Source organism: Penicillium angulare (assembly GCF_028827245.1).
Source record: "Penicillium angulare strain IBT 27051 chromosome Unknown utg000004l_segment0_segment0, whole genome shotgun sequence".
NCBI lineage: Eukaryota > Fungi > Ascomycota > Eurotiomycetes > Eurotiales > Aspergillaceae > Penicillium > Penicillium angulare.
The window spans coordinates 406,191-426,759 of NW_026623163.1; the positions used below are offsets into that span (position 1 = coordinate 406,191).

General features: G+C 47.5%; 5 protein-coding genes across 5 annotated transcripts; 2 read left to right on the top strand and 3 right to left on the bottom strand.

Annotated features, from left to right (window-relative positions):
* Window positions 1–533: 533 nt before the first annotated feature.
* N7478_004088 (alpha/beta fold hydrolase) lies at window positions 534–1,702 on the top strand (the record flags this gene model as incomplete). The annotated part of the gene is made up of 3 exons (XM_056920302.1): window positions 534–857; window positions 1,090–1,650; window positions 1,697–1,702. 3 exons carry the CDS (start codon window positions 534–536, stop codon window positions 1,700–1,702), a joined length of 891 nt encoding a protein of 296 aa, XP_056778339.1.
* Window positions 1,703–2,125: 423 nt separating this feature from the next.
* N7478_004089 (glycoside hydrolase family 16 protein) lies at window positions 2,126–3,345 on the bottom strand (the record flags this gene model as incomplete). The annotated part of the gene is made up of 3 exons (XM_056920303.1): window positions 2,126–2,840; window positions 2,920–3,155; window positions 3,220–3,345. 3 exons carry the CDS (start codon window positions 3,343–3,345, stop codon window positions 2,126–2,128), a joined length of 1,077 nt encoding a protein of 358 aa, XP_056778340.1.
* A 2,622-nt stretch (window positions 3,346–5,967) lies between these two features.
* N7478_004090 (CORVET complex membrane-binding subunit VPS8) lies at window positions 5,968–10,862 on the bottom strand (the record flags this gene model as incomplete). Its single annotated transcript, XM_056920304.1, has 3 exons — window positions 5,968–10,016; window positions 10,071–10,503; window positions 10,560–10,862. The coding sequence occupies 3 exons, from the start codon at window positions 10,860–10,862 to the stop codon at window positions 5,968–5,970; spliced, it is 4,785 nt and encodes a 1,594-aa protein (XP_056778341.1).
* A 3,381-nt stretch (window positions 10,863–14,243) lies between these two features.
* On the top strand, window positions 14,244–15,310 carry N7478_004091 (uncharacterized protein; the record flags this gene model as incomplete). Its single annotated transcript, XM_056920305.1, has 2 exons — window positions 14,244–14,853; window positions 14,943–15,310. 2 exons carry the CDS (start codon window positions 14,244–14,246, stop codon window positions 15,308–15,310), a joined length of 978 nt encoding a protein of 325 aa, XP_056778342.1.
* Window positions 15,311–15,501: 191 nt separating this feature from the next.
* Window positions 15,502–18,794, bottom strand: N7478_004092 (Helicase C-terminal; the record flags this gene model as incomplete). Its single annotated transcript, XM_056920306.1, has 10 exons — window positions 15,502–15,533; window positions 15,591–15,705; window positions 15,769–16,189; window positions 16,251–16,697; window positions 16,750–16,911; window positions 16,964–17,135; window positions 17,193–17,264; window positions 17,385–17,664; window positions 17,725–17,907; window positions 17,967–18,794. The coding sequence occupies 10 exons, from the start codon at window positions 18,792–18,794 to the stop codon at window positions 15,502–15,504; spliced, it is 2,712 nt and encodes a 903-aa protein (XP_056778343.1).
* Window positions 18,795–20,569: the final 1,775 nt, after the last annotated feature.

A 20,569-nucleotide genomic window follows, 5' to 3' on the forward strand; every position in this document is an offset into this window, starting at 1 on the left:
TAAGTCATCTAAACAATGAAGCTGCTCATCTAATATCCAACCACCCCATTTGCTTTCACTAGCGAACGATGTTCATATTTCTCCATTATCGTTATATATTTACTTATCCAATCAACTAAAACAATCATCTCCGAATTTAACAGTATGTCTAATATAGAACCCGCCCGTCAAATCGTGCGTGGCTATTCACGTGGCAGCCAACAAGCAAATCCATGAGCCTGAGGCTGACGCTTGTCTCACACATAAAATACACCAAAATCACAAGTCGTACAAGTAAACCCAACTTCAAAACCAACCTACACCATAAGATCAATCAAGTTCACCGAAATCAAACGGATTTTCACCGCTAAGATCTCAATCAAGATGTTCCACTAGTCTAAATGGGGTAGGTGGGGGCCACCATCCACCTTGAAAGAAAGACACGGACTCAACACGGACGGACATGGACCTCACCACAGCATATAAGACAAGACTCAACAACAACATCAGCATCAACATCAGCATTTGTCTCACCAACATCGCACATAATGACAATGTCTGACTCTGATCCAAGCAGTATAATTTCCAATATCTCCTTCCATCGCCGTACAACACTAGAGACAAAACATGGCCTCCTCACCGTCTCATTCGCAGACATAGGCTGCCCGACGGGCCCGGCCCTGCTCTACCTTCCAGGAATGTTCGCATCACGATATCTTGGCATTCCAATGCATACTCTCGCCAGTCGGGCAGGTGTACGACTTCTCGTAGTTGATAGACCAGGAATGGGTTGTTCGACTGATGTCCCTTTGGCCGAGCGCATAGACGCATGGATCGATATTCTACCGCGTCTACTGAGGTATCTCGATATCCAACGAGTTAGCCTTGTATCCCACAGTGCCGGGACAATCTACCTACTCAATACATGGGAAAGGTGTCCAGAACTAATAACTCCAAACATATTCTTCATGGGTATTTTCATTCCCCCACCCTTCCCTACACCCAAAATTAGAGAAATTGCAAGTAACTAACCAACTTTCAGCACCATGGGTTGATATCTCTCATTCCCAAATGACATCCATGCAAATACTCCAATATATACCCGAAAAGGCCTTCTCATTATGGCACCATATACCCCGATTCTTCGTCAAAAAAGCCTCCCCCGTCCTCGCATCAAGCGGGGCACTCCTCCGCTCCATAGGCCCCAGTACAAGCGACGAAGAAGATCGTACATTCCTCGATGCAAACTGGCGGCGTTTAGAACGCGACTATGGCGTCCCACGCAAGGAGGCAGCGGAGCTTACTAATCTTGTAGGTCAGTATATATTTACAGAGAACACTGTCGGAGCGAATAGCGAGGCACTGCAGTGTGTTCGAAAGGGAGACGGACGGAACTGGGGGGTTTGTTCTGATTATGCGGTATGTGCGCGGGAGCTTGTGGAGAGGGAACAGAAACAGGGACAGCTGGAGGGTGCCAGTGCTGGTGGGGCAAGGATATGGGCTTATCATTCGACTAAGGATGCTATGGTTGGTAGTCGGGGGCCGAAGTATTTTGATGGGTGCTGGGATGTATCTGGGTCAAAGAGTACTTTTGTTTCGAGGACAGTTGAGGGGACGGATCATGATACGGTGTGTCAGGCTGTGGAGGTTTGGGAGGAGATATTTTCGGTAGTGAGTGGATAGTGTCAGTGTTAGTTTGTACATATATACTACATAGGATTGATTAATGGAGATACCTAGAGACGTGGAGTTTAGAATAATCTAATTTCAAAAGAACTGAACTGAGCTTTTCAATTGTATGCATTGAACGGTATAACTGCAGTGCCATGCAATTCAAATGCTTCATAACATAACGAGTGGTAGGGGGTATTCGTACTCCAAAAACATCGCGCATAAATAAACATATCGTCAAACCATCTCAAAAATAAAATATAAACAAGAAGATGCCGATAACTGCCCGAAGACAGATGCCATGCAAGAAAAGAAGATAAGTATAAAAGACAAACCGAATCCAGCGGATCGAAAAAAGAAGATCAAAAGATCTCTGATCCCTGATCTCAAGCCCAGTACCTGTACCAAGACTAATTCAAACCCAAATCCATATCCAAACCCGAACCATAGAATTAATCACAAGTGAAGAATACATCTAGTGCTCGTGCTTCAGAGTATCGCGACGCTCAGTCAAAGACGGACGAGGTCCAGGACGGGGCGCACGACGACCTTTAGCATGAGCAGCAGCGTGTTTGTGAGAGACATCATCGCGCTTAGTGCTGCTGCTATCCTGGTAAACCTTAAGGGAGTTCACGCTCCAGTAAGTCTCCTTGAAAGCAGTGGGGTTGTTCTGAACGTAAGAATCGCAAGTGCTAGCCTGGGTGGAGCAGCTTCCAGAGCTCCAGACATTACCAGCCCAATCACCACAGAAGGTAATATCAAAGACGATTTGGAGATTGCTGAAGTGCGAGCTAATGTCACAGCTACCAGCGAAGCTAGCGGAAGGAGTTCCCCAAGTAGTAGGATCGGGAGTACCAGCGGTAATATCGGAGGGAATGCTGGAGCTAGGGAAGAAATAGATGTTGATAGCTGAGCTGGTCCACTCGGTAGCGTAAACACCGCCGCCGGCGCTGTTGAACCCATCACCGTAGGACTGGGTGGAAGAGTCGGTGATAGCGCAGCCAGCGTTGCTGGTTTGACCGGAAGCATCGACGTAGCAGTTACTAGTGTCGAGGGTACCGGAGAAGCCGGAGTTGTTGATGGTGCAACCATCGCTGGTGTGCAGGGTCATCTGGTTGGTGTTGTCTTGGTTGACTCCCTCGATAATGTCGATCTCGCCATTGTTGGGCCAATCGCTGCCAAGCATCCAGCTAAAAGGAGGGGAAATAGAAATTAGTTTTTTGGAAATTCCATGAGTAGCAAACAATTGGACATCTTATTTCAACTTACAATGCGGGCCAAGAACCACAAACACTACCGGGCATGTGTTCCAAATCCAGAATCACAAGACCCTCATTGTAGGTGGCGGTACTGGTGAGACGGACACTGCTGCGACCGGAACCGCTAGCAACATTGGTATTATCAACGCCAATGTAGACAGCGCCATCCGAAGCGCTAATTAGACCATCGGTAGTGGCCGTGGACTGATCGACATAGGTCACATATCCTTCGGTGGGGTCGTCATCCTAGGCCGTAACAGTTAGCGCCCGCCTTAACGCCCAATGCAAAGTGATTCATAGGGGGACCCACAGTGTAGAAAGAGAACTTGTCAAAGAAGGTCGAGTCGGTACCATAATCATCGAGCAGGGTATAAGCTGCAGTGCTGAGCTGAGCAAAAAGGCCCAGACTGGGAAGGAGTGTAGAAAGGACGTGCATGATTGCCGTGATTTTCCAAAAGTTCTATAGATATAGAATAGTAGAAGTGACTTCAAGTTTGAAGAATTGTATGTGTCTGTCAAAGACTAGGTATTCGTCTGGATATATTTCTTGATCTATAGTCCCACAGGGAAATCAATCAAGTAATAATCAGAAGGAATGTAGTGCAGAATAAAAGACAATGATCCAGCCCGTATAGGGATTGTATTTTGGCCTGCAAAAAGGAATGTAAAAGGGAAAGTCACGGCGATATAAACGCACGAGAGATTTGAAAGGAAGGACGAAGTGTCGATGGAGGTTGGAGAGAAAAGAAAAAAAAATGAAAGACAGGAGATGCATGCAAGTCTTATATCCCAGGGGGCTTGCGACTGCATGAAGAGAACAAAAAAAGTGATCCACGCGGTGGCGGGCCTGCATCCACCCGACCCGATCTCGAGACTCCAGTGGGACATGCATGACAGGGCCCATGTGAGAGATGCGAAACGCGGAGGCAGAATACTAGACTAGAATGGATCAGGGACCCTGGCCGAACGGCGGGTCCTGAATATTGAAACACAGTGAGTAGGATGAGACCTTATCCACAACGACAGTAGTGAAAGTACTAAGTTCTTTGGAGGAATCGATATCCGCATTATCTATAGGTCGAACCATACAATGGAACGTGGGGCCCGGAACCAAGCCGATAGAGAGACCCTTTGTAAGCGGACTTTATTGTCCAGAAGTCTCTTCTTTGAGGCCTTTGAACCGATCCTTTCTTTCATGCTTTTTGTTTCTTCTTTTTTGGGTCCCATTCAATCCGAACCTTTGAATCGAGACTGTTCTCTCTATCGGCTAAAGGTACATACATTAAAAAATGACCTCCGAGGAGGATTGCGTGGATCATCCGCGCGGCGATAAAATCCATCACAATCAATCAGGCCATCAGATGCATAGAAAGTTATCGAGTGCAACCCCACTAGGGATGCAAGACGAGATAGGACAGGTTTAGCCCCAGCGCGAAGGAAGGCAAAGCGGGAAAAGCAGATCAATCCTTCATTTGTATACTCTGTACCTTTTTGATGTATTTCCTACAATCTCTTTGGTGGAAGCAAAGTGGATGTATCCCCCTAGTTTCAACAATCGAATCGAATCACTCGACCGCCCAGAACTTGAAAAAAGGGTGCTGAAAGGTGGAGTCTCCAATACTGGGAAAAGTTAACCCTGGCTGTTTCGGAACCACAGGGCGATCATGGTGTTGCGGCTGCTGACTCGTCAGGTTGATGACCCCGGGCTCCACAGAGGAGCGTTGGTACCGACCAGTCTACGGTTAAGTCTAGCCTGCTGCGATGGTCACTGGTTGTTCTCATCTGTTGGTCGCAGATTACCGCAGACCAGATAAACCCAATCACATCCAGTGATCCTGAACTGTGGCAAACCTCAATCCAATGGGCGCGTACGACGCGCCCACTTAATTAAGCTTTTCTGCTTCGGTTTCGCGGTTTTGCGCTCTTGATCCTTTGGCTCTATCCAGGTCGGTCCGTTGATTCGGCATCTGTATCCGCCTCATGGCGTTCTAGAAGGCTAAAATTTCTTTTTCATCATTGAACCATGATTGATTTCAGGGGAACTACCGACTGGACAGGGGGAAAAACCTTGTAGCTCTAGATTCCATGATTCTATCACGTTTACTGGGTAGAGAATGCAAAGTAGATTGGTCCAGGTACCGGGAATAGTCCGTAGGTAGTGTACATAGTGTACAGGTGTATAGTTCAACGTGTTCAAACCAAAACTCTAGTGCTGACGAGCCTCTATTCTAAACTAGCGCAACAAGTTCAAACCATAATGAGTCTAGACAAAGTAGAGCAGGTAAACCAAAAAAATGCAACCTAGATGATCACAATCCTTCAATTCTTCGTACTCGTTTCCACCAAAATCATAAAATCACAACATCCAGATCCTCAAAGCAGTATAGATGCCAAACCGGCTTCCCCGATGGACTCCCGTGATCTCCGCTTCTCGACATACCCTCTTAGGCCAAACAATGGTTGATCAGTGCCAAATACGCTCTACCTTGATCTAAAATCCTTCAATGTGACCCCACCCACAAGGAGTGTCACAGATAAACCAGTCAGCCCCTCGGGGTACGTTTCCTCGAGAATGAATGAGTCCCGAAGCCACGGGGTACCTGCAGTCGGTAGTGCAATCTGCACGGTTGCACGAGCCGAAGCCATGGGATCTATAAGCCGGAGATAACTACATTCTCTATACTCCGTATTAAGTGTAGAGGGGAAATGGTCTAGCGCTGGGATTCTATGGCGTTATTTTCTCCGGGGGCGCCATGCATTAGTATCATGCGGGCGGGGAACGATGCACGCCAAACTAAAGAATGCTACCATAGACGGAATTCAGATCGGAAATCAAACTTGCTTGGTTTCTTGCAGAAGAGAAGTGCGAAATGGGATATAGGGGGAAATACGGAAATAAAATGAAAAGGAAATGAACCTATATGACACACCCACCTATCGCATTTGCGCGATCCCTGTAAAATCTCCGGCCAAGGACTAAAAGGCACGGGCAAGGACAAAAAGAAAATATAATATAAAAAAAAAAAATTTAAAAAATGAAAGAAATCGCTACTGTCTACTATGTACATGCCGGACAGAAGAGGTCGCCGCCAGCCCAATCGGCATTCCCATGCCGAAATGCAGGTCCATCAGTGGGGCGACCATGGATAGGAATTGCATCTAGAACACACTTTCGGTGATAAAGATGTCGACAAGAAAACACGACAATGGGTTCTGGGCGGCCCTCTGCCCCAGGCCCGTTCGTTTCTACCCCTGCATCTTGCCCGTGCTCGTCGTGCTCATTTTCGTGCTCAGGATCAGAGCCGACAGGATTGGGGCCAGCATGGTCTACTTGCAGATGGCCCGCGCCCACAGCGGCTGCTTTGCCTTTACCCCGCTCAGTGACCGGATCGTAAGCTTCCTCGATGCGTTTAGCAATACGACGTTGATGGTCGTCGGCTTGTTTTTTCTGCCAGACTGTCCACTGCGCGGGACCAACACTGGGGCCCCAGATCCGACGTCGGCAGATCTCACAGACCTGTCCGCGGGGGCGCCACCCTTGTTGTCGGAGATGACTGACCTCGTCCACATGCACGAAGAGATCACGGTCCAATATGCCATTGGCGAGGGTCAGAAGGGATCTCTCGTAGGAGTATGCAGAGAAGACGGAGGCTAGCACCGCGCGCAGCTCCAGAAGAGAAGGAGACCAGCTCGCAGCCCGTGTGAGAAATGCGCGGAGAATTCGGAGGAAAGACACATCAGTACGTTCACCATTTGTTCCATCCCCTTTACTTTTCACAGTGCTAGCCAATAAGGAGGTGAATACTTGCTGGACCAGAGTGCGGAAAGAGGTGGTCAACTGGCCAGCGTTCCCATGGGTGGGAGTAGAGACTAATTGAGACTGCGCAGACTCCTCAATATGACGTTCTCTCATCACCGCGAATACATGGCTTGCGATGCGAACCACCGCCTCGATGAGATCCAACCAAAGACCCTCATCAAATGCCAGCGTTTGTTCGGGTTGCGATGCTTCACGTTGACCGTTGGTACTCAGTCTGGGTGGCGACTGCTTTGCGGTCTTTGTTTGGCCCTGGCAAATCCACGTTCCCACTCCAGCATACTTTTTCAGCGATTCAAGAAGGTCATCAATGGCCTCAAGCGCGCTGGAAGAGTCTGGCGCCTCGTCTACGCTTTGGAGAATTCCAACCAAGCCAGACTCAAGTGTACCCAGATGAGAAATAAGACGATCCAGGGCTTGTCGTAGATGGCCTTGTCGTGCGAGGAGAAGTACCGCCGCATCTATAGCCCCACTTTCCTCGATAGCCGGTAGTAGCTGATCAAGATGTATGTCCCCAACTCGCATACCGTCCACAAAGTCAGCAATGTGAGTTGGGTTGTATTTGCAAAGTAGCTGTACGTAGCGTTCAAGCATCCAATTCTCAACAGAGGGCGATGCTTGAGTTTCTCCAGCTTGGCGAGACGGCTCAACCAGTATCAGTAGGTATTGATACTGGTTGTGTGGATCTTCTTCCAGTACTCGTAAGAATGTAGCATGCGTATTGGGGGTCAAGTTCTCCATCGTCTCTGCTGCTCGTTTAACATTGATATAAGCAACGTCCTTAGCATGCTTCTTCACCACATCTACCACGTCTTTCCGTTGCTTTTTACCGAGACTTGATCCCGATCGTAAACAATCATGCAGAGCAGTGAAAATGGCTTCTTTATCTGCTGGATCTTCAAAGTATGTCAAAATCCATTCTGGGTATTGTTTCTCTGAGCGGTACGTTGATTTGAGGATACGAAAAAATCGAGCCTTCTTGAACAAGGGTAACATGCTCTGTATGTCGGGTGGGTGGTATAGAGATAGCAAATATTCCGCACTCAGTTCACAGTCCTCGGCCATTTCTAACTCCGGGTACTGACACAAGCGCACTAAGACTTGATGAAGAGTGGTGCCCGAAAGAAGAATGTACTGCGGGTATTTTGGAAGATTGCGTGCAATAAACATATCCAAGTAAATGGTATCAGAAGGAGGGAAGACTGATGCATCCATTACCTGAAGTAAAATGCTGATCAGATACTGTCGGTTAATCGAGACACCGGAGGCGAGAGCCTCCTCAGATTCAGGCTCATTCAGGAAGCTGTCCTCGAATGCCTCGTTGAACATGCTCATAAAGCTAGAGGTATCGAATTTAAGCATGGCTTTCAAGTGTGAGAAAGACTCCTCTTCGTCGGAAAGGTTCCCGGGCTCTGTTCCAGACACTTGACCCGAGAAAAGATATTGATACATGGTAGTTTTGGCACGGAAGGCTTCGGTTTCTTCCATCTCGTTTCCGGTGGGGTAAATGCGACCCGTGAGAACGAAGGAAAGGTAGGGGAACATTTTCATGGCATTTGTGTACCGACTCGTGTCGTTGGCATCCGCCCCGTTGACAGCGGGCTCTAGCTCGGTCTGGGCTGGGATCATCCTTATGAGTTCTTCTAGTGGGCCCGCGTAGTCTTGCAGACAGCGATTCCAAACGTATATATACGCGTCGTATAAATTATGTTGTTTGCAGAGAGTCGTTAATTGATCAATGTCCATAGTCGTGGTATCAAGGAGGCATATGATTTCCTCGAGACGCCCAGCCGAGTGAGCAATGATAAAGTGGTTGATGAGAGCTTTGACAGCGGCCGGGGGCAGTGAACGGATCGTCCCATCAACGATACGTGGTTCAAGAACGTCCATGAAAATTCCCGCAGAGTTGTTCTCTTCAAACCAAGTGAAGACTTCCTCCCATAGGAACTCGTAGTCTGCCATATAGATACAGGCAGTAACAGCCACCTCGGCCAATTCCTCAAGTTGCTGGGTTTCCAACCTCCCATTGTCTGCCTCCGCGTTTCGGCCGAACGCATATTTGAGGGAAGCAGAGATCATCTCTAATAACTTCTCTTGGACTATGGGCTGTCTTAGGACATCCTCTGCGGGAAGGCCTACTGTGAGCATTTCGGCAGCTCCTGTGTAGAAAGAAGTCGCTAAGCGGATGGCTGCGATGAAATCGCCCGCTTCCATCAGGGCCAGAAGCCGATCAGCCCAGTTGGAAAGACTACCAACTAAGGCCTCGTTGTAGCCGAGAAGGAATAAACGTCCTTTATAAGCACGGAAACTCATAAAAAACGCATCTGCAACTACGCCGTGCATCGATGTATCTTCTTCATCCAGCTGCTCAACCAAGGCATGCAGCTGGGACGAAAAGAGATCAGCGTGGTATATATGCCGGCTCACCAGATCAATCGAGTCCGTTACGTGCATGGAGTGGTCCTCTAGAATAAGAAGTCGCTGGGTGATTGTGAAGACTGCGAGAACAGAGCGACTGAGCCATTGCACGGCGACAATGGGCTCGTCAGCCTTCCACCTACTGCGCGCTCTAAACGCAAGATTGGGTGGCTTGTCTTTGTCTGCCGGCTCACTAGCTTCGGCCTCAGTCACCTCCATCACAGTTAACACATTTGACCAACAATAGACGAGCTTGGTATTCGATGTTTGGCTGTCTTTGCCCTTCAGGCGGATCGCAGGGAACCAAGCCAAGGCTCCAGTCATGGCGCTATGAGAGGGAACTTCCTTTGGCCTCGGCGCTTTGTGCTGGGTCTGTGCAACTGGAGTGGTAGACACGATCACCAGAAGATAAGGCGTCAACATAGCAACAAGGCCTAACGAGTCGGACGGCTGCTCTACATTTCCGAGGGGCAATGGTGAAAAGGCCAAGACAGAGCTAGGCTTCCGGGGTCGTATCTCTTCCAAGGATGTTGGAGGGTATCGGCCAAGAATTCGAGTTATCTTCACTGTTCGCGCGACCGCGCCCATGCCTCTTGTTGCTAAATGCGAAAATGCCATTCCTCTAGTATCCGCTGAAACCACCGCAGTGCGTCGTGTTCCTAGAAACCCCATATGGATGACAGCCGATCCGGAAATATGGCCATCAGAAGTCCGCGCCTCTACTTGTTTTTCTGGGATTGGGGGAATATGGAGAAAAGGTCGAGCCGATCGTGAGATTTCCCATGTGAAGATGTCGCCGGATTCATGGCCTCCAGCCACAGTGGAATGGTCTGCAGACAAAGCCAAAGAGGTGACTGGCCCGCATTCGACAGCTAAATTTGTTGGTCAGCAAGCTGTCAGAAAGACTTGGGTAATATACCACAAACCTTTTGTCCCTGTTCCGATGATAGTTTTCAAGTTTTGCTGATAGTCAAACACCAGAATGATGCCCTTCGATGTACCAAGAACAATAGTCGTCGACACAGCCAAACAAGTCGGCCTACCAAAGCTTCGTCTCCCAATCTCCGAAAATGCTTGCCCCGTAATCTTTCGCAGCTTTGTCCATCGCACCACATCCCAAGGACTCGGCGCTTCTTCGGGTTCCGATTCTGGCGTCGGCGAGACCTGGCTTGTTATTGATGATTGTCGAGAATGTAAATGAGCCAGATATGGCGAGCCCGATCTTGGCGCGCTCAAAGGTGATGACGATAGTCGAGACTGGAAACGAAGGTCAAAGGGACGATGGGCCGGACTTGGGGTGGTCCTCGGTGAGCCTCGGTTCAGCAGGGCACTACTGCTTTGCGATGAGATTACGGAGTCCTGGTATGAATTAGAAAGGCCATCAATGGAGATTCGACAATCGCAAAGGTACTCACATGTAAGGACGGGGAATCATCTGGCGTAGACGCGGTCTCATCCAGACTCCCTGGGGTTCCAGCAAACTCTGTATTCCTCATTGGCGGAGTCTGCGGGAGACTGTCAGGGATCGCTTGGACGGTCTTCTCCGATTCGTGGTCCTGCGCATGATCTTCTTTGATGTTCAATTCGTCTTCCGGCTCCTGCGGGGAAAGCCCGGGGGACTGATGAGCGCCATGATCGGGAAGGTGGGAATTGTTCTCTTCTGGGCCAAGATCAAGCTCATCCTCTTGTTCCCAGCCCGCCACATTGCCCTCTGCCATCGAGCTCATGAGCGTTCTCGAATGATCATTGCTGGCGACAGGTCACAGAGGGAGGACGTGGCCGGACCAGCGAGGTGCTCCGAAGGCTAAGGAAGTCGGCAAGTCGGCGCGTAGTGAATTCGAATCTCTGATTATTCGACAGGTAGTGGGCAGTGGCAATGTAGAGGATATAAAATGTCGCGGGTTGTGGTTGGAGTCGGGGTTGAAGCTGGAACCCTGGAGTTGAAGTTGAGCTCGGTGGTAAACATGTGGAGATAACGAGTACGACGGGGTATAGCGGCCACAGCTCAATGCGCTAGTAGTGCGCCCGGTTGATGCCTGATTACTGCCTTGAATAGGATCACCCTAAACAACACCGTAACTTAGTTAACTATAACTAACTATACAAATTCTATCGATTTTATTTATACATTACGAGCGGTGGGTTTTCTAATCCATCTAGTCACTATTCCAGATCTTCCCCGGACTCAAATAAGGCAAAATAATGCCTGTCTGGCCAACCTGTTCATTGGCCTACTGAGCCTAGGTGGCTACTATTCCCCGCTGTGAACGAGAGTTCAAGAGCTCCGGTCCAAGGTTGGATCGGGCCGTTTCCAATAGGGGCCGAAAAGAGCCTCCCAGCCACCGGAATACTTGTGGGCGAGGCTGGTTGATTTGATGATCTGGTATATTTTGGAACTTTTGTCACAGCAAATGACAATAGTAATAGAATTGACATTTTGAACTGATCTTCGAGTTCAGTAATTATCACAAACATAACTACCTAAAGAAGCGAGAGCGTATAATGTAATGTTGGTGTCTTTAACTATGCCTTGGTGCCTTAATTCCCAGATTCCCTTAACTATGTTTAACATGAGTCAACTAGTTATACACAACACGTAGCCCATCATTAGCAGAACAAAAAAGTCTGCAATAAAGCTTTAAGCAACGGCATCGCGCAGGTATATCGATGCTAATCAAGCCGAACAAAGCCCACTAACTATCTGTAGGCTGAACAGCATATGCTTCTTCCAGAGGTTCTCCCATCATCTTTACAATCTTCTTGATTGATTTTAACACCCGTTTTCAATTCACCAAGCCGTTAGTCTTAAGCCAATCGGTATCAGCCAATAGATCCATCAGGCTCAAATACAAGAATGGCCAGTCAAACGAATCGCAGTCCGCTTCTTCTATGGAGTCCAGTTCGAGAAACAATTCACCATGCGTTCGCAATCTGCATTTCCAGAAGAAGTCCGGTAAATCCACTGCAAATACACTTAATGCGTTACGCGTACCCTGTACATCAGATTGGGTGAATTCAACAGGGCAGATAGACTCCAACACTAACAGCCAGATGTCAAGTGGAAGTGGAAGTGTAATAAGGCGAGAGCTCTTCTGACTTGCTTTTTGTGCTCGAGCCAAGTTGATAACATTCTGAATTTCAGGTATGACCCAAGGGCTATGGTGAATATCGCAATGGTATAAAAAGTCCAGGCACTCTTGGTAGTGTATGTCATAGTACTTCTTCTGGGCCAAGTAATGGGCATCCAAACATGTAAACTGGACTCGGACTTCCCATTGTGTGCGCTTAGACCAGCAACTCTCCACAGCCAGGACCATAGTATCAAGCTTCTCTTCGACTGCTTCATTCCCTAGGACATGACAAAAGATCTCCCAGCAGTGAGAATGAAAGATATATCCGATGTTTTGCCGTGAAGACGGTTTATCTCTTCACCATTCCTGCTTTCTGGGTCTATACTACTGACGTTTGATATCTCGAAATTGCCGAATTGTGTATTATTGCACTGCTGCATATCACTTTTATTGAAAATCTGAGCAGTATCATTATCTCTGGGTGGACAGTAAGGTGATCAATCGCGAAGGTGGATTGAACCAACTCCTGTAAGATGCAGCTTTGAGGAAGAGGCATATTTAACCACTATTGCTTAAGAATTTAGTTTGAGCTAGGGGTTTTACCAAGTGGAACTGACCTGCTCGATAATAGCAAGATGCTAGCCAGGTCCACCTTGAATAAGGGAAAGTCGAAGTGTTGACTCTGATTGATGGAACTGGAACATTCTCAGGAACTCGGCCATTGTTGCCATGATATTCCAATTGATCGTCGAGAAGAAGCATATGGGCGACAAAGGCTGTTGGCGACAGAATCTGTGAGCCGCAATGTAGACATGTTTCGGCTGGGTAGAAAGTATTATACTGAAGCTCTATTGATGTCCAAGTTCGACTGGCATACTGCAGATGAGAAGATAGAGCCTTTTGTGAGATAAAGCTGATCACTAAGAAAGTATTGAACAATTTTTGCCTAATATTATGAACGAAGAATCCGATCGTGGGAGAAAGGATGTTGGAATAGATTGATAAAGTCATAAACATTTCAAGTTCCAAAGTTGTACTCGTAAATCTACTCAAGTGACGCAGTGCTGAACGGTATATCCTTCTAAGGATCGGAGAACCCTTCTAAGGTCGGCCATATTAAGGGCACTTGAGTATATTCAAATAAATTATAAGATGATGAATTCTTATCATTACAAGAAGTAGAATTTCTAAGTTGGACCGAGGGGGGAAAGCATGAGCGCACCTTGGCACCTGGGCAAAAGCGATGATATTTCCAAGGTTGAATAAGGAAGATTGAAACACATCTCCCTATCCGAATCATATCATATTCCAGTAGATTATCCAAGTCGACAAACCCGCATAAAATCGAAAATCAGAAATCGGCATCGGATTAACAAAAGCCTCAATACGCCCGCCCGCGATCGTCACGGCAAGTCCGATATACTACACCCCCACTCGCACCACACTGGATCCCCCTGCATCTCACGCGCCCCATAATTGGTCCAGTCTCCGAATGCGACAACGGAGTACCATCACCAAATCCAGTACATGTACATGTACTCCTCCATAAGCAGAATACTAAATCCACTAGCTCTCTGCAAGCTAGTACGTCCCTGTTTCCCGTTCCTGGTGATCCTGCTCAGGATGCAGTGCGGGGCTGCGGTTACATCGAGTCACAGGGGAACACGGCTGACGCCCTATCACTGCAAGCCAGACAAGCATGAGGGCATGATAGAGATCAGTTGTGTATTTTCCATTTTCCATTCTGGTCAACGATCGTCGGCATGTGGAATGCTGGAAATTTTAGTTTGAAGCGTGATCTGGTCTTACTACCTTACCTTACCACACGTATATAGCTGCCGTCATGTCCGGTGAAACAAGTGATCAGACCACGGCGGATTTAGGACAAAGATCTAACGAGTTCATTCTATATCCTTACAGACTCGAAGATCCGTCTCTAGTCCTCATATCCTCATCTTATTATTTGTTGTTTGTTTCTCGAGCTTAACAACGGAAAGCCCAGATCAAAACAAAACAATAACCGCCACCATGAGCCCCATTCACAGCCTCACCCGAGCTCTACTCGGCACACTGCTCCTTGAACCCGCCCTAGCAATTCATGTGCCCAGCATCTCCTCTTTATTCGGACGAACCGCATCACCGACCACCTCCGCCGCCGACGCAGCAACAACCTGCAACGGCCGCACAGAGTACTGCACGCGCTCCTACTCAAACATCACCTTCGTAGGATCGCACGACTCAGCCTTCGTGGGATCCCTCCCCCAGCAAAACCAGAATATCGACATAACCGCACAGCTGGACATGGGTATTCGCTATTTACAGGCCCAAACACACAAGTCCCTACTAGACAGCAGTGTTCTAGAGCTATGCCATACATCCTGTCTGCTTGAGGATGCGGGTACACTTGAGGCATACCTATCTACTATTAAGAGCTGGTTAGATGATAACCCGAATGAGGTTGTGACTCTTCTTTTGACGAATGGGGACTCGTTGGATATTTCTACCTTTGGGGATACGTTCTCTAGTGCTGGGATTGATAGTTATGCATATGTTCCTCCGTCCGAGCCTTTGGCGTATGATGATTGGCCTACTTTGGGTGATTTGATTGATAGTGGGAAGAGACTTGTTGCGTTCCTTGGTAAGTATCCTTCTTATTCTTATTCTTATTTTCGGACGTCCAAGCGAGGAATCGAAAAGAAAAAGGAAAGAAACTAATTCCATATCCAGATTATGGCGCCGACACAAGCACAGTGGATTACATCCTCGATGAATTTGCTTACTACTTCGAAACACCCTACGACGTGACCGACTCCACATTCTCAGACTGCAGCATTGATCGACCCTCCGGTGCATCTGCCTCGGGCCGCATGTACCTCGTCAACCACTACCTCGATGTAGATATCTTTGGCGCTGATGTTCCTGATCGTGGTGCAGCGGATACTACCAATGCGGCAACTGGAGATGGAAGTCTGGGTGCGCAAGCGACAGAGTGCGAGGGTCTGTATGATCATGCGCCAAATGTCATGTTGGCTGATTTTGTGGACAAGGGAGATGTTATTACAGCGCAGAATAACTTGAACGGATTCAGTTCATAAATCCGTAGCTCATGTGCTGGGTATGTCAATATGAGATGGATTAGTACATAGCCATGTTTGAATGTGATACGAATGATTTTCTAGATTGATATGCTCGTAACTTTCTGAATATTCCGAAGAGGCCCAGGGTATTATACACTATTTTCAAAGTAGAAGTCTCGATGTTCTTGCTGTACCAAGGAGTTTGTCCTTTACTCTTCTATCTCCAGCCTCATCTCTCGTTCTAAACAAGTTGCAGAGATTAGCAAAAGGTTCAAACAGGCTGGTTCAGTCAACTTACCCCAAATCTTATTCGCAGAACCAACGATAGTCTCTGCCTTTGTCAATAATTTCACAGCATATCTCTCTGCTTCTGTAGGAAAAAGCTGGCTCTTCTGCGTTTTGCGTGGGTTCACCTTCGTCGATGGAAAGTCCGATGTCAGTAATCCAGTATACAGGCATAAAATGTTGAAACATACCATCATAAGCACAGGAACCAAGTCCTTCGGCTCAGCCTCTGCCAACGCACGCAAGTTCCGAAACCCGTTCTCTCTCAAAAGCCGAGCAGTCCAGCTCTTTACAAAGACAACCTGAGCCATTTCAAGTAGATCAGCACGGGCGCCTGCTTCCAGACGATCACGCATATGATCCAGCACAGCCGCCATCATGCCCCAGTTCATCCGCTGGCAAAATTTTACTATGCCAGCTGCGAACCCGTGACATTGCTGAGCTAATGTCTGGACTGTGCCGCGAGGGATTCGATAGCGCTGTGCGATGACTGATAGAGGAGCCTCGTTGCTGAGATCACGAAGCTGAAATGCCGCATATGCACGCCTGTAGACACGAGCTTTCTGGATTTGTTCTGGTGTCACTTCCTTCAGTGATGCACCGGATTGTACCCTTTATAGCGTGAGTCTATGCATCAACGGGCCTGGGGTTTCCGAAGCAAAGCAATACTCACATGGTGTTGACAAACCCTGGTTCGACACCAACGAACTGTAATGCACGAAGGCCACTCTCGTCCATGAGGTCTAGTTGGTCACGGAAGATCTGCCAGTCAATTGACGTGCTCATTGCTGCTTGGAGAGGAGTGAACATGTAGAAGACGTGCATATCCCCATCCATCACAAACGCCTGGATGGCCCGCTTGAGCTCTTCATGTACAAATAGGCCATCCTCTGGGGCAAATGCAGATGCCACAACGGCTTGACCGAGTTGGGTTGCATGATACGCCTCGTCTTCCTTGGAAATTAGAAGCTCTTCATCAACCAGTTCTTGCAGAGCTGATTTCATGATGCTATATGCAAGCTTCTGATCGAGGGTGCGGTATAGCAGAGTACAATGTACGTATTCCTTGATAGCCTCACATCCAGATACCAAACCTGTTGCGATGGCCTCAAGTAGAGCTCTATAGATTGTTGGTCAGCCAGGGCGAATGGTGTCGAAAGGAATGGTGGTACCTTTTCAATCCTCGCTTTTCAGGAACGAGAGAGCTCTCGATAGCAGGCATGTCAGAGTCCAATAAATCACATACGGCTTCAAGGTCTGCTTTCACACAAATCAAATACGTCTCTCCCGCATCATCCTTCCCTTTGCGCCCAGCTCGGCCACACATTTGTCGCCTAGAAGAGTCAGTTAATACCCACCCAGGGCAAAGGATTCAACTGTACATACAACATTGCCGGGCCCACCAAATCTCGGCCCATCCGAGCACCATTTATTATAACCCGCCGAGCAGGAAGATTAACTCCAGCAGCAAGGCTGCAAGTGGCAATAAGAATTTTCAGAACACCCGAATCATAGGCTGCTGCGATGAGTTCTCGCTCTTCTGTCGTCATGCCAGCATCTAGTACCATTTGTCAGTATTCCAGGTAAACGGAGTGCCAAAAATTAGGATACGCACGATGAAAACCTGTTCCTTTAATAATTGTATGCTGAAGAACAGGGTCCAAGCCACACGCAAGGCTCCTCAGCTCTGCAACAAGATCAAGTCGCTGACTCAATTCTTCTTTGTCTAGAGTATGAGGCATGGCTTCACTGATTGTTGAAGCATGAAGTTGACATGAATTGCGACTTCCACAGAATACCAACGCACCGTATCCCTCTGTAGCCGTTTCCACGGCCAGTGCTACCATGGCGTTAGTTGCAGCGTTGTTGAGCTCTTTATATGTCGACGACTCAATGATTCTATGTGCAGGAATAGTATCTTGTATTGATGTTGACACTGTTAGTTTAGAGGCTGTTTGAAACAGCTGTCTAGATGTCGCGGCTGGGTAAATGACATTCTCATAGACAAGATACTCATCAATAGGAACTGGTCGATATGTTGAAATGAAAAACCTCGCATTCATCCACTGAGCCAGCATTTCGGTATTCTTTGCGATATTAGAACGACCTGCCATATTAAATTGGAGAAAAACAAAGAATTGACCTACCGATAGGGTCGCACTCATCCCCACGATCTGAATATCTTGCTGCAATAGCAACAGCTTAGTGACCATGAGTTCTAAGAGATATCCACGATGCTCATCATCCAGCATGTGTAACTCGTCGAGCACAACGACTCCCAAATCCCCAATACTGCATTCTTCAATAGCAGTATTAATCAACGAATTTGCCTGAGAAATAAAGACATCAGAATACCCTCTTGCAGTTTCCAAGTACAACTAGAACACACCTTTTCAATCGTACAGATAGCAATATCCGTATCAGCCCAAGTAGTCGTAGTCCTACTTCCACCAAAAAACCCAGTCACACGAATCTGCTTCTGTAGTTTCTTCCATCGCCTGCGTGGAAATGGTAACCCCTCTTGCCCTTCCTCCTCTTCATCATCCGGAACATTCTTCGGCACATCCTGAACAATACGACGCATCCATTTCAGCTTCTCCTGAACCAATGCCACATAAGGCAGAACCAAAATCGCCTTCTTCGCAGGGTTCTCAATAATACGTTTCAGCAACAATACATCGGCCACTAGGGACTTTCCTCCGCCAGTGGGGGCCGTGTATACCAAATGCCGCTCACCCGATAACAGGCCCCGCGCTAACAAGCATGATGCCTGCCAAGGGTAGATATTTCCCACACCCAAGGCCGCAAAATTAGCCGTTAATGCATCAGGAAGCCCGTACTTTGGATTCTTTAACAAGAGCAAAGGATTCTGGCTAGATCCCGGAATAGTAACAGATGCAGTAGTTTTCTGCTTGTGCTCATCGCCTGGGGCCGTAACGGCCGAGGCTGGACCTGGTTGGATCCTGCTTGCAGTAAATCGGGTCGGAGGGGGTCCTAGCGAGGCTCGAGTGGACTCAAGTGGGGTGGATTCTATAATCTCCAATTTGCCATGTGGCTTGGGCCGAGAAACTGAACCGTCTCTCATTTCGGTCTTTGGAGCGAAAGGTGTTTCCTCTGTTGTCGTGGGCCGTTTGTGGCCTGCCAATTGCGCAACATGATACTGTTGGCGGCGGGCGACGTCAATCGAGGTCTCAAACCCATGAGACTTGAACGACATGCTTTTAACGTCATGTGTATCGAGGGATCATGAGTGCCCAGGTGATGCCAGGTGAAATATTTTGGCAAGTAAGGTTTTATTCACCACCCATCTTACCTTCCTCCTTTGTTTTTGTTCCTCTACGCGACCACCGTGTTTGGTGGCAGGGCAGTTCTGCCTTAGGCAGGGATAACAGAGAAAGTGGAGCCTCAGGCATCAAGGTTCCACTTCCGGCCAGGATTAAACGATGTCATCGCCGGTCCCCCGGTTCCTGGATCGGGAAGCAAGGCTCCGCCTTTTCTGCGGGACGAATTCCCATCCGCAGAAGGCTAGATGGCATCATTCAGAGTCTCTTGCACAAGCAAGCAATAGCCACAGTCCAGAGGCAAGGTGCTTGGTGATTTAATAACCCTGATAAATAGAAATTAGGGAAACCCCCGGACAGAGTACTCCGTCTATCTAACTATGTCAGGCCCTCTTATAATCTATTTGGTGTTCAATCCGTAGCCAGCATAGTCTATACCTATTTCTTCCGGCAAGCGGTTGATTATCGAGAAAAAGTTCTATATAAGAGACCCGTCAACTATTTTAGAAGAGCGAGTATACAAAACATGAAGAATAATCTTAAAAGAAGGGATTTTTATGGGGCAGCTGAGCCTCCTTCCAATTGTGCGGGCGGAGCAAACACCGTGACCACACCAGCATGCAACACCAACCAGTTTCCATCGAAATACTCCCACTTTGTCATATTTAGCTCACTGCTTGATCCTCGTGTATGAATGAGTTTCCAAGTCTTTATATAATGTCCTAAAATAAGGTTCAAATGTCCCAGTGGCGACATTTGTGGCATTTGCCTCCGTGGTCGGTGCATAGTTAGATGTACATGTAAATATTTGTTACTTTGATGCTCTTTCGTTGAATACAAAACATCAAAATTTCTCGAAATTTCTCAAAATTGTTTAAAAGCCCCGAATCCAAGTTTGAATGTGTACAGTACCCGAAGGAAAGACAAAAACCGACAATCTCTAACCTCGAAAGTCTCAGGACATGCAGTATGTCAAAGTCCAAGTTACTTAACATGGCTCTCAAGCCTGAGGTCTGTCACGCTAGGTTCATTTCTTGTTTAGCTTGATACAACTTTTCATCAAATAATTTTTATGCTTTACTAGTAAAGGAGAAATAATATAAAATGTCAATATTGTATACTAGTGATATATCTGAAATACAAGTGTTGTCTCATTCCCCATGATAGTAGTAGCACAGAAGAGGCGGCCAACTCAAATGTTCGTATAAGACATGATTCAGCGACACAGCAGCTTAAACGTAAAGCTGTACGTAGTGTAATGCAGGCCCCAACACATCCCAATACGCAATACACAAAAATCTAACCTTAAAAATAAAAATCAATCCATCACGCAGCGACTGCTGCCTATATGCAGAATCCGGAACATGCCACGGTGGAATCACGATTCGATTGCGCACCCACTGAGAATCCTGGTCGGGTGGAGGCCAGATTCACTGAAGAGTGCGTAATGGAAAAGTGCAGGTGGCAAGGCCACCACCAAGTACCTACATTACAAGATATTTACCTCCGCACAGTACTGACCTTCCATGAATACGTATTTTCTTGTGCTACAAATTCAATCAGTGTAGAGTAAGTAGCTACCTAGACTTTCGCAGATAAGTACCAAGGCCCGTTTGAACCGTTTGATTTGATTTGATTTGGTTAGGGGCACGGAATACAGTACAGGCTTGGCTTGGTTTCCCCACTATGGCTTGCCCAAGAGCCAATACAA